The sequence below is a fragment of the Scatophagus argus genome, chromosome 6, assembly GCF_020382885.2.
Source record: "Scatophagus argus isolate fScaArg1 chromosome 6, fScaArg1.pri, whole genome shotgun sequence".
Taxonomy (NCBI): Eukaryota; Metazoa; Chordata; class Actinopteri; family Scatophagidae; genus Scatophagus; species Scatophagus argus.
Window position 1 is genome coordinate 23775869 of NC_058498.1, and position 21631 is coordinate 23797499.

Here is a 21631-nt window from a genome sequence, read left to right on the forward strand (position 1 = left end):
TGAACCTAACAGTATGTATTTGTTTCAAGCATGATTTGAGCAAAAAAACCTTAAAAGAGTACTTTCCAAACCTTTCTATTTTATACTTGCTACTGCTGAGTAAACCCTCATTTGCGCCTGCATTATCGAAGGGGAAATCAAATGGCAGATGTTGTCAATTTGAGTTGAATTGAGATTTATAAATCACAGATGCAGAAGTAGCAAATGGGATTAGTTCAGAATGGCTCATGATAATTTAAATGTTAAAACTCTTGTCTATGAAGGCATGTCATACACGGTTAGAATGGTTTCCCACAGTTTGGTAGTTCAGTTTTATAGAAACCATGAGCACCAAAGAATAATTCATTCTGATTTACAGGCATGGTAAACCAAAGAGAAAGAGAGTGAGAGAGAGAAGTGGTGACTTACTGCATTACTTTTCATAAATTCTAATTATGAGTCTATTTCTTCATGAATTTTTATTTCTTTAGTCCGGAAGGGTCCACTGATCAAAAGTATCAAAATTGTTTGTTCAATATTTTAGTCCAAGTTGTGAATAATGTGAAGATTTCTTTAAACCAGATACACATTTTCTCTTCTTCCTACGTGTTGTTGGGTATGCTTGTTGTCGTGTTGCTAACCACAAGATTACAGTTTAGTTTTCACTGCAGGACAGCCTCTGGAGTACAGCAAGTGCTTCTGCCATGTCCGTCCTGCTGTGATAGAACAAGTCCCACCTGGTCTATCTAGTCTACAAGTGGACATCTCTAAATAGGTCTGAGCACCCAAGATGCATTGAGGATGCATTTGAGATCTGTTCACTCAGATCACATTCAGAGGTGGTCTAACCCACATCTGACCACATTCTTTTGGCAGTGTGTGTTTATGTGAATGTCTTCCGGGTCACACTGAAGGACCCCCTACTTCACTGATGTCCTCTGTTCAACAAGAAGCCACAAGAACAGGCATATAATGATTACATGCTGTCTGATTTCCATCTGTTTGGTCTCTCTTACCTGCCAAGGTAGGCAGTGGGTGTTTGTGAACACAGTGTCTGTTTGAACTGATTTCACCATTTAACTACAAACCACAATAACCCCAGACTATCTTAAAAATCTAAATCTATTTTGAATCATGAAACTCAATGAACTTTGCAAAATAATCATTTGTGCCTCCTTGTTAATTTGACATTAACTGCAACACATTAAGTTATTTCTTTCTTTGCAAAAAGTGTCAGTTTGTTGCAGTATTACTGTGTCTGCATGTCTGCTCTGCAACTAAAGTGCACCTTATCTGCCGTTTCCCATACAGAAAGAAAATATATGAACATATATGTTTTTTTATCTATGCCACATATATTTTCCAACATATGTGCACATATTCGAAATTGGCCCCCTACATATATGTCTTTCAACTATATGTACATATATATCCATATATGCACACATATATTCACATATATATGCTATACATTGCTGCATGCAAGAAAACAATCAACAGCTATTGTTTTATACATTGAATTTTCTTCTGCAAACCTCAATCTGCATTGAATTAAAATAAGTACAATCATAAATACATTTTGTATGAATATATATGCACATTACATCATTTGCAAATAATGTGAGATATAAGCATTATGTATGGCACATATGCAAAAAGTCAGACATTATGTCAGGCATTATGTATGGCATATATGCACCTGACTGTGGCATATATGTGGATATATATGTCATATATGACACATATATTTCCTATATATCCACATACATGCACATATATGACCCTAAACATGGCATACATGCAACATATATTCTGCATATATTTGGATATATGTTCATTTATTTCCTTTCCGTGAGGGTTCGCAGCTTTTTGAACACATTGTTTCAATTCATTTCACCATTTACAGCAAATTTTTGAAACATTTTTTTAATAATAGTAATAAAATATATAAAATATCCAATACACACCGATCAGCCACAACATTAAAACCACTGACAGATGTGAATAAAATTAATGATATGTTTACAATGCAGTGTTCTGCAGGAGCAAACGTGGATGTTCTTTGACACACATCACCCACCTAATAACTGCAGACCAAATACACCAATCCTCCATGGTGACGACTCTTCTTGTCAGCAGCAGCCTTCCCCCAGTTGAACAGCATACCCTGTCACATTTGAAAAACATCTCAGGACCACAACAAGGGCCTGCAGACTCCCCAGATCCCAACCTGATCAAGAATTGGTGGGATGCACTGAAGTGAGCTGAATCCACCCTCCCACCAGGACAGAAGAGATACAGGAATTCTGGGGGTATTTTGTGGTCAACAGCATCTGAATGTTGGATCCTCTGGGTCCTGTGCATTGAGGGTGGGGCCTGTATCTCCCACCGGGTGGGACGATTCTCGATCAGGTATAGAGCGGGGAGTGTACAGGCCCTTGTTGTGGTACTTGAGACATTCTTGAGCTGTTTTCCAAATGTGACGGGGCAGCATTGTAGCAAGTATTGTAGCAAAACTATCTGCAAATGTGTGTGGAGAGTTGTTTCACTGTGTCTCAGTTTTGTGTGTGTCATCTAATTTGTAAATATTTAAAAGAATCTTTAAAAGTGTACTGAGTGTGGATGTATACAATAATCTGGAAATCTACATTCATTCATTTTTACAAATCAGATTATGCACACATGGATTGAAATACAGTTAGACAACTTTCAATACGCATTTGTAAATGGTTTTACAACAGTAATGGACCTGTATAAAAAGAAGTGGCACGACTTGGTCGCTTGAAGGTGCTTGAAATATGACATTTTAAACAAGGACAAACAAATGCACCCCAATTTCAAAACTGCATTGGTTTGACTTTCAAAAGTCGAACCAATGCGTTTATGTCCTGCAGTAGTTCTGGTGCAAACATTTAGGTATGGTCAATTAGCATTTTGGCAACCTCATGTAAGGTTCAGAAAGGGGCAGGGAGAGGTCTAATCTCAGGTTGGTAAGGTAAGTGATCTCACTTTATCTTGTCTACTTGTTTAATCCCTTACATTTTGCACTCTGCCAAAACCGAGTTCATCACTTACTGCCAGTACAAAGCATGACTGCAAGGCTCTGAATTTCTTCCAAAAATATGAACATGTTACTGTGAATTTAGCTGCCGTCCAAGGTCCACTTTTTGAGGTGATTTTAAGATTTAATTATTAACCTACAAAGCCATTCATAATCTCACTGTTTGTATCCTGAGAGCTTCTGTAGATTCTTCTGTATCAGTACTATCGCGGTCAGGGACTTTGGAATAGCTTACCTGAGGAGCTCAGGTTCAGTAGCTCTGTAAAAGAAAAAAAGAAAAATAGATGAAACATGAGCAAATGAAGTAAACGTCTCAGTATTGAGAACAATTTGCTGCCAACTCAGAAAAAACAAACAAACAAAAAAATAAGCAAGGGCACTAAAAAGTGATGAACATGGCCAGACAAACCTTGGACACACGTTGTCATTTCGCTTATTACTATCGTAGTATTTCAAATAATGCCACATAATAGCTGAATGCTGTGCTAATGTCAATTTTTACTTTGTTTGCTTTTGTTTTGTGGCATTAAAGTACAGCCGACAGCAACATTTCTTATATTTCAGAATATTCATGTCACATGATTCAAAAAAAGCCATGTGCTATGTGGATTGCTAACATCCACCGTACACCAGAATTCAGTCTTACAGAAAAAAATAGATAAAGGCAAAAATCTAAAACAATAAAAAATAAAGAAAAAACATTAATGAAGTACAGTACAATAATATCTTTTATCATCAGAATGTTCTGTCCATTGCAAGACTGTGTGACGACTGTTTACCTGCCATCTAAGCATTTAGATGGCAAGTAAACTATAATAAGTAGCAACTTTTTTTTTTTTTTTTATTGTTAACAGACAACAACATGACAGTATATTAATCCATTTGGGGGAAAAAAAAAAATCAAAGCCAGGGAGGTGGGTAAAATTATAAACCAGAAAGAATTCAAAAAAGTACAAGAAAATAATTTGAATATTCAGAAAATAATTACATTTAATAAAATGATTCATTTGGGAAGATGGCAGGTGTGTGATTTATGCATACATGCTGATTCAGATGAACTCGGAGCCAATCGCTGTGGTACAGCCTATAAACTACACAGCACACTGGAGTTAACAATGACAATCTGCAGATTGAGTGTGTCCCAGTAAATCCCTGCATCCACTCGTCAGAGCTCTCAGGCATTAGCGTTCCCGCATGCATAGTTGTGGGGTTCTTTCAACGTAGGTTACTTTGATGTTAAAGTTTGCTGTCTGTGGTAGTATATAATGTTGTCAAATAACTGTCAAATATTGTTAATAAATTCAAAATTGCAGCATTTTTCTAAGATGTTATTAGATCGACTGTCTTAAGAAAACAATAATAAATGAAGACTCGAGAGAAGAAGAACATATCAGCATATTAAAATCATTTATTGTGCTCCAGAAGAGTAATTACTATTTAACCAGAAAGAAAGACAAGTGACAAATAATCTACATTACAAATGCCAGACCAGCTCACATAGTGCCCCCTGTTTCACATGGAATTCAAAGAGCAAATCCACCATTTAGTTTTCAGAGTGCTAGCAAAAACCTCTCAGGATGAATCTGAGGTTTTGGTTGTCATTTCTGCTGCGATTTGAGGTTAGAAAATGGCACGCTGCGTTACATTCATTCGCAGTGCTCGTCCCTCCCGCACACTACAGCACAGGCTCACTGTCGGCCACAGTCAGGGCAGATTTACACTGAAACAAAAGTGAAGCCCTCCCCTAGAACAGGGTTTCTTGATGATCTTCAGTCCCAAACTACGTGGATTTGCAGACACCCTGCAAGACTGTGTTGGGATTCAACAGAAACGACTGAAGAAATGCTACCTGGTTAGGTTCGGAGTTGCCCTCTTTGAATGACGGACACATGATGGGAGTCATTCTCAGCTCTGGGGCTTTCTCAGACTTTTATCTTACATCTGCCATTTGGATGTGAGCATTGTTGTTGTTTCAAAACGAGTGCTCCTGCAAGCACACAACCAATAAATTCAAATTCAAGTCTTATTCAGGACAAGCCAGATAACACGCAAAATAACACAATATTAAAAATCTTAACACAGAAACAAAAATTAGGCACACTGCAGAAATAAACACGGATGGATGCGCACAAGCCTCAGTTATTGACAATGGAGTATAGAGGTGGAGGTGGTATGGAGGAATGACCAACATAAGCGTATGAATTCCCATGTAATTCACTGAAAATGACTGGCACACACTTGTGAGGGGCATATGTTTCAAATGTATTATAACTTGAAAGGATGTGTGTTTCACCTAACACACAAAGAAACACACCCCTGCTGCATGCTGCTTCCCATATTTTCATAAACAGTTAGTCATGGAGCACAGACAGGCGTATGCTTATCTTTTTATGGTCCAGAGAACTTAAACAAAAGTTACGCTGTTCCCTGAAGAAAAGAAAGTCATAATGTTCCCTGTTAAAATTGCCACCGCATATAAACAGTAAAAAAGATGCAATTAAATTTGGTCTTTTCATATTTTATTTGCTCGTTTAACTATTCAGTCATGTTTTATTGTTATGAGTTCTTAGTTTAAAGGCCTAATATTATCCTCTATGAAAAGGTTGAGGGTTCAGTTGCCCTGCCTTTAAAACTACCCTTTTCAAAGAATTTCAGCAAATTGGGTTTCAGTGGAAAGTTTCAGTGGCCCATGATGGTGTAAATGCCTCATGTTGATGAATTGTCTAGGGGAAATATGAAATATTTACTTCCTTATGGCAGGCTAAAAGCTATTTTCCATATTTCCAAGTTTGCTCTTTTATGTGCCATTATGTGCCAGTTTTTACCCTCTGCACTAATAATAATAATGATGATGATCTAGTTCATATACATTATATGGACAAAAGTATTAAGACACCTGACCATTACAGCAACAGAGACTTTAATGACATCTCATTCTAAATATATAGACAGCTTTGCAGCTATAACTTTGTAGCGTTTCTGTGGGAACTTTTGCCCATGTCAGGCACTGATGCTGGACAGAAATGCCAGGCTGCAATCTCTGTTCCAGTTCATCCCAAATGTATGGATGGGGTTGAGGTCAGGGCTCTGTGTGGGTCAGCCAACTTCTTCCACACTAAACTCATCCAACCATGTTTTTATGGACTTTGCTTTGTGCACTGGGGCACAGTCATGCTGGAATAGAAAAGGATCTTCCCCAAACTGTTGACACAGGTGAAAGCATAGTATTGACCAAAATGTCTTGGTATGCTGAAGCATTAAGATTTCTCCTCACTGAGAAACAGCTGCATACCACACCCGAATTCAATAACAAAGAGCTATGTCCCAATATTTTTGTCCACATAGTCTATGTAAGTCGAGATGCATATTTTGATGTGCTCTATTCTTCGCAATCAGCAGCAATGTGGGATAAATCAGCATCCTCAGTCTATGAGCAGCTTATACAGTGTAAAAATGAGTGTTATCACTGCTACTGCCTTGAATCAAACTCATATAATCTCTTGAAATCAAAGTCATATTTGTTACCGTGAATGACAGTATTGCTTATTTGATGTGGCGTACTTATAAATGGTTGTCAGCTCCAGTCTGTTAAGTTGTAGTCCTTACTTGAAAGCATGTTGTAATTTACTTCAAATGTGAAATGAGGTTTTTACAACACAAAAAACATCAGCCTTAAAGATACCTTGTGGAGCTTTTGACCACTCGTCACGCTGCTGAGCAATGCTTTAATGTGTCCCAGTATTTTTGGCATCATACCACCATGTGCATACAAATGCACTTGCACATCAAGAGCATGGGGGCAAAGTGACCAATATTTCTGACATTTGCAGGGGCCATGCTGCATATTGACAGCTGGGGTTAGGCAATGCCCAACATAAACTAGGAATGTACCAACAACGGAGGAGAAGAAAAAATAGAGAAAGCTGAAGAAAACAAAGTTTCCAAACAATCACAGAAAAGCTTTGCAAATGTTTAATGAGGTAGGCAATGCATTTGATATGTTTGTTAGGATATGGGAAAGTAACGTTTTTAGGAAACTTTGTGTCAACCAAATAATGAAACTGTAACATGGCACTTTTTATATCCAACATATCAGTTTGTGTCTTCTCCAGGCCAGAAACAGTTCAGCAGACACTGAGCCAGCTGACACTTTAGCGTGTAGCAAATAGCTTGTTAGCAAAATGTTGAAAATGTTTAAAAAGAAGCTTGTTATGAAAATATGTTCTTCATAATGGATGTCATTTCAAATGTTTAAATGGGTATGTCAGAGGTGTTTGTCCATGCTAAATTTTGAGACTGGGATGTTCAAATGTACATACATACTGTAGTATGCAGTATATGTATTTGTACAAGTTTGCTATGACTGTAGTAGGCTGTTATGCATTTTATCAAGATCATCTTTTGTAGTCACCCACTTGTAATGGAGCATGCACCTTCAGTGTCTTCAGTCTCACTGAAGGTGCTGAGTCGTCTCTCTGGGGACAGTGAGTGCTTCCTCCCAGTCTCAGAAATGTTTTTCACATCTTCTCACTCACCGGGGATGTAACAGCTAGCTAGTGGTCCAATCAGTTACACTAAGGTCTGCTGTGGCTGGCTCTCAATTTGTGCTGCTAGCTCAATATTTAATCTATTTCCTAACACTTTTTCTTTTTTTTTCTAGCCTGCTTATGCAAGTTTTCAGTGATGTAGGTTACACTGCCATTAGCTTTCTCAATCAGTACAGAAAGTACTCCTCTTTAGGGTATGAAGGTCACCTGATGCTTTTACTGAAAAAGTTACGGTTTCTCGCACTAATGATACTGTTTCAGTTTGCCTTGGTAATCATGCCTCTCCACTGTCTGTTGTTAGGCATGGCAAAGCTATTTAATGCATTTCCTCTCTTATATAACCCTTGATTCATGAGTCATTTCAGCACCTCCTCTCCAACACCTTTTTAGTCTGTCTAGTTTTACAGCCCCAGGCAGTCCAACAGGACGGCTTCTTCTGTGGAAGAAAACTAGGAATGTTCTGTTTGTACGTAGTAATCACACATGCTAAATCTTATTAGCCCTTCACCATACACTGAATTCACTACAGCTCCCGGTAGTTTCCATTTTTAATTTGAATATGTCAGATCCTGACCGGAACTTCTCTCACGCTACAGTTGGCTTTCATTTATCACCTGTCATCAATCAGACAATTGAATGCATGGCAAGTTATTAATTAGTATTCATCTTCAGCTGTCAGGTACTTAGCATGGCCCTGCAAATGCTTGACTATTTATACATTGTTGCAATTAGATATTTAATTAAATGGATGGCCTTTGCTTTGACCCATGTCATTTCTCTGGAGAGCAGCACCTGAATTAGGCAGGTGCTAACTAATGTACTCAGGTACCTATTGTTTACAAGGAGTAACTGTTAATGATGTTACTTTTGTAATGTAGAGCAAATTGTATTTTTCAGTACTACAGGTAGTTACTAATAAAAACATAAATACTTAAATTGTGCATTTTGGTATTTCATTTCATTTCTGAAAAGCTACCACAGTTTGCAAGTTTGTGGACACAAAGAATTGCAGGTGCAGCTGTGATCCAGGAAGGCTTTCAGTCAAACAGATCAAAATGAATCTAAGTGAAATGCCACCTGCAAATGTAAGCTCATCATTCTGCAGAAATTTGAATAATTTCGTTTTAACTATAATTCCATTCCTAAGTAACACAATGATACAATGTAGAACTATGTTGGTCATAGGTTTCATACACTTTCTGTAAAACCAAAATTCTTTTCAGGTTGGACAAGGTTGTCTTATCAAACGGGTGTGCGTGGTCTAATTTGTGTCGGTTTAGGTGGGTGTAAGTTTTGGGAACCACTGAATCAGGCAAACACAGAATTCTTGTTATGACTTGGCTGGGGGACATTGAACCTACACTCTGGACCAATCTTTCTTTCAACATTTGTACAAATAATATGGGCCACCAATGAATGTTTACATATTTAAACATGATGAAAATGAACTTGGAATCATTAATTGTCACGTTGTGGCCTGTCGTTTTCTTTACCACTTTGTAGAATTAGAATGACTGACATCAACAGGTGTCATTAATTTGATAGAATTCTCCGGGCCCTGGGGTGATCAAATGCTAGTAAAATGCTAACAGGCTCACTAAAATGAGATAAAATATCATTGCTGGGTATGAGTCTGGGTGGGGAGATAATTAGGCTGATATTATGGTGTCTGATCCCAGTATAGCTGACAGTTTGACCCTTGTATATTTTATCATGACAACCCATGTTTTAAGAACTGCTTGATCGTTACACTTGCTGTCAGTAGGCTATCTAGCCAACATCAGCATTTAATATTTTTGCAGGGCTCAACCTGGAAAATGTATTTCAGCCATTGCCTTGGGTTCTTAATCAAGGTCATGTAGTTTTTTATTTGGGTCAATGACATCTTATGTCCAAGTCCAGGCAATCAGAGTGTTAGTCTATATACAATATATTGAATAGATAGCAAAATGATTGGAAAGCCCAGGCTTAATTACTTAGCACATGGTTGAGTGTGAGGGTGTTTGCTCAAATTTTCGTTTGCATATGTTTGTATGTGTTGGCAATCAGAAACAGGTAAGCTGGGTGACAGAGCATGAAAACTACTGGCCTGTTGACACAATGCCAACAGACTGGCTGAATGGATTGTCCCCATATTCTGAAATGTACACTTTTTTGTGTCATTGGCTTGTTTTTACAGAGTGGGTTATTAAAATGGCCCTGGGATGTGGGGATGATATGTGATAATAGCCTTGCAATCTTCCTTTTGTTTAAATCCCACATCAAGCCGTGGTGGTTCATTTCATCCAGAGAAAGAGTCTGGAGCAAATAGATGTGATTAGTTTATTCAATGTAAATCTTATCCCAAAAGTCCTTATGACAGACTAGACCCATCCACCCCCACCCCCACCCCCTATCCAGCTTGCCCGCTGCAGTGTTATGTGGGGTAACAGTAGTCTGCACTCATTATTTTGAATGACTGCACAGTGCCTGTGAGCAAGCCAAAAGGGGCAGGATGTATTCTCACAACAGAGACCTCCACACACTTACACTTTAGTGAAGGGAAAACAGGGAGACAAGCATTTCAGCTCACCAAGTAGCATCTCTGCGCCAGCATACAGATCTAATATCTGAGCACTATAGGCCTGCCATCCGGGGTATTCCTCTCTTTGTTTCGAAGATTACCACTTTAGCTCTACACACACTTGACTCTTAAGCGACAGGATCTGACTGCGGCCTGCTTTGCTGTACGACGCATTCCTATTCCAGTGGCCAACACTGTTAGCTGCAGAGGCTTCAATGACCTAAAGATGTTAGGTCAGACAGCCTTGCAGGACTCTGTAAACTACAAACAGCTTTGCTAAGCAGTCCAACCTGTCACCTCATTATAAAAGATGAGGTGATAGAGATCTTTAGCAGAAAAAATGTGGGGCCAAAAGAATAAAGTAGTAGCTCTTTAAAGTGAGGTAAAGATGCCTCACTGTGGGTCTCAGTTGCTATGGGTGACCTTGCTTCCTCCCTGTAATACAATGTGCCCTGAAAAAAGATCGACAGTTGCTAATGATGAAAACTAGCTGAAAAGAGCATCATGGAAATTGACCTACTCCAGATGACCATAGCTCTTCCTCATATCCACCTGATGGGCAAATTCCAAAAATTCCACAAATGTGATCTGTCTGTGCTTGGCCTTTGACTTGCATTAGTCATGTGAAAGCCATCATGTTTAAAGGACTCCACAGAACCTGGGTAGATGACGAAAAAGAGAGATTCACTCTTTGCCATATTTTCCACTAGATTTTCCTTGCATTTTTTTCATACCATTGGGCATCCACTGTGTCACTCAATTAACACACTTTCCAGTTAAAGAAAAGAAAAAAAATGGGCAATGGAATAAACAGTGCAGGTAATTACTTCTATACGGTAAAGTGGTCCAATAGGTAGAATAGCAAAGAACACTGATCTCAACTGAAGGTACAATGAGTTTGATTGATACAGTGTAATGTGATTTAACCACTATCAAAAAGTAGTACCAACACACAGAGTACAAAACTAGTCCTTATATGCCCAGCTCCACTCAAGCTATATTATGTTATGCAAGAAAGTTTTACCATATCCCCAGCCCTTTCTTTCCCCAACTCGAACCCACAACATCCACAACCTGGAACCGCATTTCCCATGGTCCTGCGAGGGTGTGTGTTTTCCTGTAATCCAATCTGGAAACCCGTCTGAAATTGCTCCAATGCAAGGGAGAGGGTGAAAATTATTCTTAATAATGACATAATCAGCAGAGCAGCCATCAAGCAGATAAATTGTCATGCGCATCGTGCTAAAATATCCAATTATCCTCTGTCCTCCCAGCTCTCTGTGTTTAAGTTGGAACTGCCAGAAAGCCAGTAGTTGGATCCTCATTTCCCACTGGTTCAGTCCTGCTGGCAGGTTTTGCAGTATAGATGCCCCACAAGAGAAGAGGGCTTCGACAGCCTTGGTGCTTAGTGTACAGATATAGATATGTAAATATGTTCTATACAATAAAATTGTTCCTGATCCTCAAAAATAAATGGATGAAAAGTATCTGTGACATTTTTTTTTCTTCAAAATGGTTCCATTGTGCATACATTGTTTCTTTTTCCTTTAAGTTTGCAGTCCTTCCTTTGCTCCAATGAACAGTTGGTTTGGCTTTATCTTAAATAGCCTCCATTTATGAAGTTAATACATGCCTAAGTAGGTTTGCGCTGCATCTTCTCTGTTTCCCAAAAACAGAGTAATCTGCAGTGTGATGCCAAAAGAAACCACTTTTCTCTTTCTTTTACAAAGTGCTCCCCTCTTCTCACCTCTGAGGCGTGTCTGATGCTCTGTTCTGCTTTCAGATAATACTGTCAAGCAGTCATTTGTCAAAAGATCCCGAAGGCCATATCTGTCGCTAGAAAGAAAAAGTAGTTTACTGTACTTTGTTTTGCTGCAATATCAGAACAAAAATAATCATAAAAACATCTTCCTCCTTGTTTTAGCTTGTAAGGTGTTTTTCTTCAACTCCTTATTGTACTTTTTTCTTCTTGTCTTTTATTTATTTATTTAGTTAGTTATTTTTTACAAAAACATAATTTTTTTTCCCTCTGGTCCAAGCCCCCAGAAATCCCTTTACTATATTCCCTCAGGTATTAACAAGTGTCATACAATCCCAGCTTATTTCCATGGGTGTCTAGCAACTCCAGGCTGACGTTTCAGCTCCTGACATATCTGTGTTTGTCAGCATGTTGGCCATAAGTCTCTGCTGCAGCAGTGGCGTAAGATTTTTGCCTCAGCCTTCAGTCCTGCTTGCGTGGTGCATACACAGGGCTATACCCGGGTGGTGGAGTGTGAGTGTGGGTGGGGCAGGGTGTTATTCTGCCCACTGCTGGGAAAGGTGTTGAAAGAGTGGAGCGAGGTGAGCCCCCCCATGGTGCTGGGGATCATGGTTATGGTGTTTGGCGTCATGAGCGGGATGTCGTCCGGTGAGCGCCTCATGGCCAGAGTGTAATCCGGTGGGCAGGCAGTCCTCAACACCATGTCATGAGGGTGCAAGGAGTCACCCACCCCCCTGCAGTCCCGGTCCAGGTCTGAGTGCTGCTTCATCTGTAGGGACATGATCTCCTCCTCCTGAGTGTGAGCCAGGTCATTGGTGGCACTCCGCTGGGGGCTGCAGCGCCTATGAACATCATGCCGGCGCTTGTCCTTCTTGTAGTAAAGTGCGGCAAAGGCCAGAATGTTAAGGAAGAGCAGGGAGGCCCCTACAGCGATGGTCACTGACAGCTCAGTGGAGTAGTCACGTTGGTCCACTAGGTGTGGCTGGTTGTGGCTGTCCTGTGTCTCCGTGGGGAATGGAGTTGGGTTAGGGCGCTTTGTCACCAGAACCTTGGTCTTCGGGGTGCGGTTGGTAGCCTCTGGTGGGGGAATCTGAAGACAGGGAACCAAGGTCAGAAGACATATATTGTTATGTTCAAGGATATACTGTTCAACTTGAAAGAAAGAAAGCTCAACTTGTTTTAGCGAACAAATTCTGAACTTTTCAGTCAGATATCCAGAACACCCAGAGTACACCCATACATGCACAGAGAGAACATGCAATAGAAAGGCCCCAAGCACTGCACCACAAATGTGAAAGCATTTCAGACTCAGTATCCCACCCACAACAATCTGGTCATTGACACCTCACAAGTTATAGTCTTTCAACAAGAAGCAATCCAAATGTGCAAAGTAACTAGTTAAAGTTTCAAATGAATGGAATAAAAAGTACAATATATGTCTCCAAAATGTGAGGGAATGGAAGTACAAGTACCTCAAAATTTGACTTAAGTACAGCACCTAAGGAAATTGTACTTTTGGTTTAGGTCTTGAGACATCAGTTGATCATTAGGACAGAGAGTAGTTGTCTGGTTTGTGATAAGGTTGGCAATGTTTTTCCAACAATCATTAGACAAAGTGTATTAATTGGGGTTGGGAGCCCAAATTCAACTGAATTTAAAACTAAAATAACTTAAAAGAACATTTGCTCTTATAGCATTTTAATGTGCAGGACGTCATGTCATATCCACAGTTGTAGGAGTTCACAAGAGGCACTTTAGGGCAGGATTAGGAGAGTCAGGTCAACAAACAATATGGACATTACATTTTTAAATTCCTTATGTAAGTTGCTTGGGCCAAAACCTTTGCTGTGGAGAGGATGACTCAGGCAGTTAACTTTTAAAATCAGGATGAGATATAGATGATTTAGTACCAACCTTGGTGGTGGTGGGGATGAGCTGTGTGACTTCATTGAGGCTGTGTAGATGAGGAACCAGCTCCAACCACAAGTTGACCTGAGGACAGGAGCCAAAATATGAAGTGGAGGAGAAAATGAAGGGACACCATATATTTTGAGAAAAAGCATAACAAAGACAGTACAATTCTGTCTGGCTTCAGAGAGCTTAATTTCAGTAATCCTTGATAACTGCAATCACAGAGTTATCGCATGGCTCAGATAATGCTGGGTTTTACAGTCCAGCTATAAGTCCATTCGCTAGTGTCAAAGTTGTTCAGTACGAGCCAATTAGATGTAAAACCATTACATCAAGTGTTGCTTTCTTGCAAGTGGAGGTGAAATCCTATTTTCAAATGTGATCTGATCGGTCAGTAGGTTGTTGATACATTTTGATCTAATGCCAGATATTTAGAAAATTAACCTAATTTGTTGGGCAGACACAGATATGGCCCTCGACCGACCAACACAATATAGACATGATCTGCAGGCTGTTAGACATTTCCTGTTAACTAGTTTACTAGTAATCTCTGTAATCTTTTCTTAATGAATGCTAGCCAGCTAAAACTTAATGAAAACCCAAAAAAAGCTGACTAAGCCAAGGTTTATATCCAAAATTTGTGTGGTTCATCCATGAGGACTATTATTGGTATACCTTGTTGGCACGGTAATGCTCTTTGACACGAGGCTTCAGGCCAATGTGCAGGTAAAGCTGGTCTTTCTGGTTGTAGCGTGTCCATGCCACTTCTTCAAAGCGGTTGGGCTTAGTGTGGATGAACTTGGTGTCCTGGGGGACAGGCTGGTTTGGGTCCCTGACAAAAAGGATAAAGGCAGAAAGAGTTTCCAATGAAAGAATTAAGAGAGGGGTGAAATCTGCTGATGCAGAAAAGTATTTGAGACCATTTGAGAAAAAGTAACAGTCAATATTTTGCTTCCTATACCTGATGCAGGCCTCCCCTGATCAGGAAATAAGTAATAATCAGGTCATCTTCTGTTTATTTATTTATTTATTTTACTCTAGGGGACAGGAAGTTCTTAAGCTAAAGTGGTGGAGTAAACCTTTTTGAGACACTACTGTGTTTATTATGAAAATTTTACTGTTGACCTAAGTGTAACATCTCCCTCAGGCTAATCAGTGTAATTATGAAAATACTGGAATGCAGTTGTGAGATGCAGCTCCCAGGTTTAATCAAATATTAATCAACAGCTTCTGAGATATCACACATGATAAAATCAAAAAAAAGGCCAAAAGGAGTGTTATTGCTCACAGATGATTGGTTTTAAAGGTTCTAATTGAATGAAAAGTTCTTAAGATAGCAACCCCAGAAGTTTCCCTATATTTCAAGTCTTATTCAAAAGTTAAAAGAAATAGCAGGTCACAGTTTTTAAATTATGGATGTCTCATTGGCAGTGAACCTTTTTATGTATAATTTATCCTTTAAAAGATGATTCCACCCAAGGAATATGTTTGGGTGAAGATGCAGTTCTGATTATTTCCATAAAGTATATGTCTCAGTAGTTGCTATAAAACGAACTAAGAAATGGTAACTCTTAATCTTTTGTACTATCTACGTTTCATAAACATTGGAGTTAAGCCAAAATAACACAAGAATGCACTACATTGTAAATACAGGTCAGCAACCCTATATGAACTCCTCTCTTATATTCAGTATACAGAGATGATTACAGAGCACACTCCTCATGGGATGCGGCGCTAAACAGACCCACTTACACTTAATCTGAGCAGAACAGAGCCAGCCATGCGAGCTGTGGAAGCCCATTCAAACCCACTGAGCGCCCCATTGTCTGAGAGTGGCATATGGAGCCAGCCAGACCACATCAGGAACATGCTTAACCATTCAAATTGGTGGCATAAATCTCCCAGGTACCCAGCATTCCATGTCAATTTGGGGTTATATATGTAGATCATTACTGACTTTCTGTTCCCCTTGGGGCTACTGGCCACTACACAAAAAAAGTCAATGTCCCTCCATTACACTCCTAAAAAACAATTACTGCCATTGTGGGGGGGATAGAATAGAATATGAATTGCACAGTGCAGTCTATAAAACACAGATGCACAGTTCACTACTGCTGGTCATCAATTGTAGGTTAATATTAAGGAAACACAGTTACAATGAAATTATCAATTAGTTCATGGTCTTGGAATGGTAACTACATTTTGATCAAGTTCTGTAAGACACAGTGCAAATGCCTGTAAAATGTTTAAATAACCATTTTACTAACCTTTTCCAGAACTTAACGTTTTATGTATATAAACATGCTAAAGCTCATCAAGTTGCTCTATAGACACTGATTGCGCAGATGATGTGGACAATCGAACAAGCAAATTAAGTGTTCCATTTTGTGGCACAGCTCTTATCATTTTGATAATGTCTAACATTCAAGTGTTCTCTGCAGCATTTTGTAAAAACAGAAAGTAAGTAAACAAAATCAAGTGCTATATTAAAAGAAACTAGTTTGACGTGAAACCTGTCGTGTGTAGTTACACAGTAGAGGCATACAGGCTATCTCAACAAACACTCTCTTAGACCTTTCATTGTGTTTCGCCATTAATGCGTGTGGCATAATCAATTTTGTTTCAACATTCTATGAGATAATTCAGTGTGTCTGATAATTCAGTGTGGTTCCTTAAGTGACACTTAAGGATTAGTGAGAGAAACCTTTGTTTCATGGGGAGTCTCAGGACCCTATACACTGTCACAGTTAAAATCAGATCTTTCTTCATTACAGCCTGGTAGTACTCATGCAGTAGATCAGTACTCAGACTCCTTCTCTATCTCTGACCTTATATTGGTGCCATTACTTTCTAATTTTAAAGGTGGGGGGAGTGATTCTAGATAAATACAGACGAGCTGGGAATGAGACTCAACCATTAACTGTCTTTCTCCAGAATCAGTCAGCTCACCCTTAGCTGCAGTGGGAGAAGATGCTGTGTCAGTCAGGTTTAATTTGGTGTGTGGTGACGATGCAGTAAGAGGAGCACTGGCAGACGGTACAGTGCAGAGCTTTTCCTCACAGCATGAAAGTGTGTGAATTTGACATTTAGTCAAATATTCCATGTACTCTCTGTTAGTTTCAGTTTTAGTCAGATTTTGGATGGAATTTTAAACACAGTATAAGGATGCATTGCTCTGTGTAATGGTCTCTCCTTTGATCCACCTGCTCCACTGATATTTTCCCACTGACACTTGTTATGCACATGTGTACTATCTGAGAGATTATTAGAACAAGGTTTCTATGGTTTACATGACATTCAGGAAGTCAGTTTGCTGAGAAAGCTGACTATTACAATGTTACTTAGCTGCGCTTAAGTGCATCAACTGATTAATGCTACAGTAAATTAAGTTAAAAATAAAAAAAACAGGACAAAGCTAACTAACGCGGCTTTATGAAGCACCAACAAAGATACAAAGGCTGTTTGGATTTTGGAATATCTCGTATTTCTTTTACAACTTTGATTCTACTGCGGACTTACATGAAAGTGTTTAGCTTTCTGTTTATTTACAGCACAGTAAAACTCAACTCTCAAAGCTAGCACATGGGTGTACAGTAAGTTTCAACTGAAGCTACTTCAGATCAGCTTAAACTTGTACTTAAAAGTACATTTTACATCATCATCATTAGCTTCATCAGAGTTAAGATATAGTCCCAGTATACAAAAGTGAGTTGTATGGGCCCTTGCAAGCCATGTTTGTCACCATCATACCCTGTCTTGGCAAAGTTTGTCCAGTAGGTCATCACCACTGCACTGAGCATCACATCATTCTTGGAGAAGTTGCAGGGAAACAGCTCTGTTGGTCCAATCATCGGCAGGCCAAACACATAAGGAATCTCATCTCCATGTGCTGCGTCTGCCCACGGTGGTACCTAATGAGCGGCAGATGAATCAAATCAGATCAGTATTATTACATTTATGTGACAGATGCGGAACACTGAAAGGTATTATTTTTGCTGCTGACACACACAGACAGATCAAAGAAGCTGGGAAACAACATTTATTCAGAGAGAATTGAGAAAAGTTTTTAATATTATTTTGCCAAACATATCTGGCCAATTAATCACTGTATTACAGAGAGATACAAGATGAGAAATAATGGGATGTAGCAGGGGGGGTTTGAGCTGAAATTTAGAATAAAATGTTTAAGGATGTCTCATAGCAAAAGAAAATGTGGGAATTTAATCAACACTCCTGACTTTCTTTCAGGATTGCATAATTCGTCAGAGAGGTTGTATATTATCCAGAAACACAATACGCAGAAAGTAGGTGTAAAACTAGAAGTAAAACTAGAAAAAGTGTCACTTTTTTGGCTGCAAATGTTAACAGCATAAAATAAGACCTTGGTTAGTGCTTTCTCTCTGTACTACAAAGCATCTGCCTTCATGTCACAAAGTAATACAATTTTGTACTTTAATACAATCAAAAGCAGATTTCTTGCCAGTAATGGCCTTGTTGGGTTAATTATAGAAACTGTGCACAACTGTGTACAATGATTTTGTTCATTTCAAGCCTCAAGGTGTGCTAAAACTGAAGGAGATGCAAATTTCAGCACTGATGCTTTTGCATACAAAGTCAATAGAAAGATGCAAATGGTTCCAAAAAAAAGCATACTAGTTCGCTTTGAAACTATTTCAACTTCTTGATCCTCCTCAGGAATGTAAAGGGACAACTGGTGTGAAGAAAAATAAGACGCTCTCATCCCTGGTTATCAGATACAGATGATGCATTGTCACACAAACCCCGGCATTTCATGCAGATGCTCGAGATACCCTTAGTGTCTGAGTGCAATGCGCCAACCTTTCCTACCTCAAAGACTTCCTAACATATGGTTAACATGAAACGGTACTTTTATTAAGTTTAGGCACAAAAACTAAGTGGGTCAAAAATTATCTTTGTGTTCACTTTAAATGCTAGCGTGCTCTTCAGTCTATATTTGAGTCCACTCATTCAGTCTCATATTTGTGTTAATGTTTGCCTGTTTCTGGGATATATGAATTGCCCAAGTCAGACATGTGGGTGAAGATTCAGATATCTGAAACTAGACTACTTGGACGCACCATCAGAGCTGATACAGTATGAGTAACTGATGCTATGATTGCAGCCAGTGAGCACATTCAAACATAAAACTCTCTGTAATGTGTCTCTGTAGGATTCTGTCTCAGTGAGCAGTGACTGAAAGCTTTACCCAGGGAAAAAAAAGAAGAAGCAAAATCCCTATTTATCTATCTAAATATTTTTTTATATTAATGACAGTCCATAAGGGATATACATTTACCCAGACAGCCAAAGACCCACCTGTTCTGTCTGACAGTGGTGGTAGAAGGCATAGAAGTATGTTGGGGAGCCAAAGCTGGAGTGCAGATCAGCTGTGGCGACGGCGGGCGCCACCCACTGGTGATCGGTGAAAAGGGCCAGCAGTGTCTTCCGGCGAGTCTCTGGGTTGTGCCTATCAGCCCAGTCTGTGTACATAAACTTGATAGTCTCCCGGAGGATGTCTTTACCCTCTGGGTAGCCATAGAGGTCATCCACAAAGCTGGATACGGCGTAGTCAAAGTCGTTAGCCTGAACACCATTTTCGTTGTCCACGATAAGCTCCACGAACTTAAGGCCCTCACCCTGGTTAACTCCCAGCATGATATCATAGTTGAGGAACTCACCTTGAAAAAGATGGTGCAGACGATTGTTAAAAAAACAAAAACAAATGTAGGGTAAGAACATTGCTTTAAATTGGCTGCTCTTAAACAAAGTGAACTGATACCTTGCTCCATGAGTATCTGAGGGTCATCAGGTATAACATCTCCATCAATAACAGGCCCAAAGGCAATGTGGTAGCGAGCTGGCTGGATGTCTTGGTCCACCAGCTCCTTGTAATGTTTTCTCTGAAGGCACACCACAAGCTCTACTGTGTCCTCCAGGTTACAGCCCACCTTCCGGGCGAGCATGCGGGCGTACTTGGCTGGCTGAAAACTGACTGCCCAGCTGGACAGAGCTGTGCCACTCTGGGCGATGGCCCTCTGGAACAGGCCTGAAGATGAAAGCAGAAGAGGGACAAGAAGGAAAGATAGAGAGAAAGATTGATATATAGATAGATAGATAAATTTAAAGCTCTTATATACATAGATAGATAGACTGATATAGACACATATACATAGATATTTTCATGCAATTACAAACAACAAACCCAAAGTCAGTATCTGAAAGATCACATCGTAACAGTAGGTTACACATCCTTGTTCACATACATCACTTGCTGTGAGTCCTGTATACATGAGAGATAATACCCATCAAAATGTCCATTTTCAGGAATTGTGGGACTACAACAGGGACACCATGAAATGCATTATGCTGAACCCATGAATTTTGTAATTTAAAATTACAAATTTAAAGTTTTTCAAAACCCATAACTCTGTTTCCCTGGTGGTTTGACCTGGAAAAAGCATTTCTAAATCCCATAAGGTTCCTATGGCAGGCAAATGTTGTTCACTACTTCAGTAAATAGGACAATCCTTAGACGCAACTTGGCAACAAGAGATATTTCTAGTCCACTCAGCTCTGGCTCTGCTATAAATATATTGAATATATTGAGTTGACAAACAGTATGTATAATGTGCTTGTTTAACATGTCTAACAACAAGACCATCTAGCTGTCCGTCCACGTCACTGTCCCCAAATCAAATCAACATTTTCCAACAAATGACAGTCCAGGTGTTCTGTCAGCTGCAGCCTGACGTATAGAGTTGAATAGCAAATAAGATGTGAGATAATCTCTTATGTGATAGCCTGCAAAGGAAGTTCAGAGAGGCAGTGCAGGACTACACTCAGGGTTGACATTCAGATATGTTTTCATGTCAATTATGTTGAGGTATCCGCGGTGACAGCATACTCATTTAAAACAGTGAACAGTTTTGCTAGAATGACTTAGTTGGTGTTCATTATCCTTGATTAATGAATACCCTGCAGCCAATCAGGATTGGATATTCAGTTAAAAAATAATATAGATTAATTTGAATTTTGCAATGTTGCTTGTTTCCATCCATCCATCCATCAGGGTCACGGGGAGCTGGAGCCTATCCCAGCTGACTACGGGCGAGAGGCGGGGTTCACCCTGGACTGGTCACCAGTCAATCACAGGGCCAACACACAAAGACAGACAACCACACACTCTCACACTCACACCTAGGGGCAATGTAGAGTAGCCAATTAACCTAATGTGCATGTTTTTGGTATTGTGGGAGGAAGCCGGAGTACCCGGAGAAAACCCACGCAGGCACAGGGAGAACATGCAAACTCCACATAGAAGGGCCCAGACCGGGATTCGAACCTGGAACCCTCTTGCTATGAGGCGACAGTGCTAACCACTGCACCACCGTGCCGCCCTTTGCTTGTTTCCATTTTTCAATTCCATTTTATTTATTTAAGCTTCTCTATTTTAGCTCCCTTGTCCTCTTATCTTATCTTGTTTTCAAACTCAATCTTAATTCATCAATGGTGGTGGGTAGAAAACATGCTAGCGAGGTAGGCTGCTAGTGGTATTGCTAACTACTGTATGTTAGCCTTGCTGGTCATGAGAACCTCACCATAGAGGTGACAGACTCATAATCACTTTTGGAGAGCACCAGTCACATCTGCGACACCAACAAATGCACCGTTTCCTCTTGTTGGGAAATTACTGAGCATTTTGTGCACTATTTTTAAAGATTTCAGTATTCAGTATTCGGTGTGATCCAACAAGTTCAGGGCTCAGTGCCACAGACAGTGGCAGTGGAGAA

General features: G+C 39.7%; 1 protein-coding gene across 1 annotated transcript in view; it reads right to left on the minus strand.

The window, feature by feature from the left end:
• Positions 1–7226: 7226 nt before the first annotated feature.
• The window catches only part of nlgn1 (neuroligin 1), a 292093-nt gene continuing 277688 nt past the window's right edge, over positions 7227–21631 (minus strand). Inside the window, exons 6-11 of the mRNA XM_046391164.1 lie at positions 19621–19887; positions 19158–19519; positions 17571–17731; positions 14496–14652; positions 13824–13901; positions 7227–12999 (exon numbers count right to left, since the gene is read on the minus strand). Of these exons, the coding sequence (XP_046247120.1) occupies positions 12403–12999; positions 13824–13901; positions 14496–14652; positions 17571–17731; positions 19158–19519; positions 19621–19887 (1622 nt within the window). The 3' untranslated portion in view covers positions 7227–12402. The remainder of the gene's footprint in view (positions 13000–13823; positions 13902–14495; positions 14653–17570; positions 17732–19157; positions 19520–19620; positions 19888–21631) is intronic.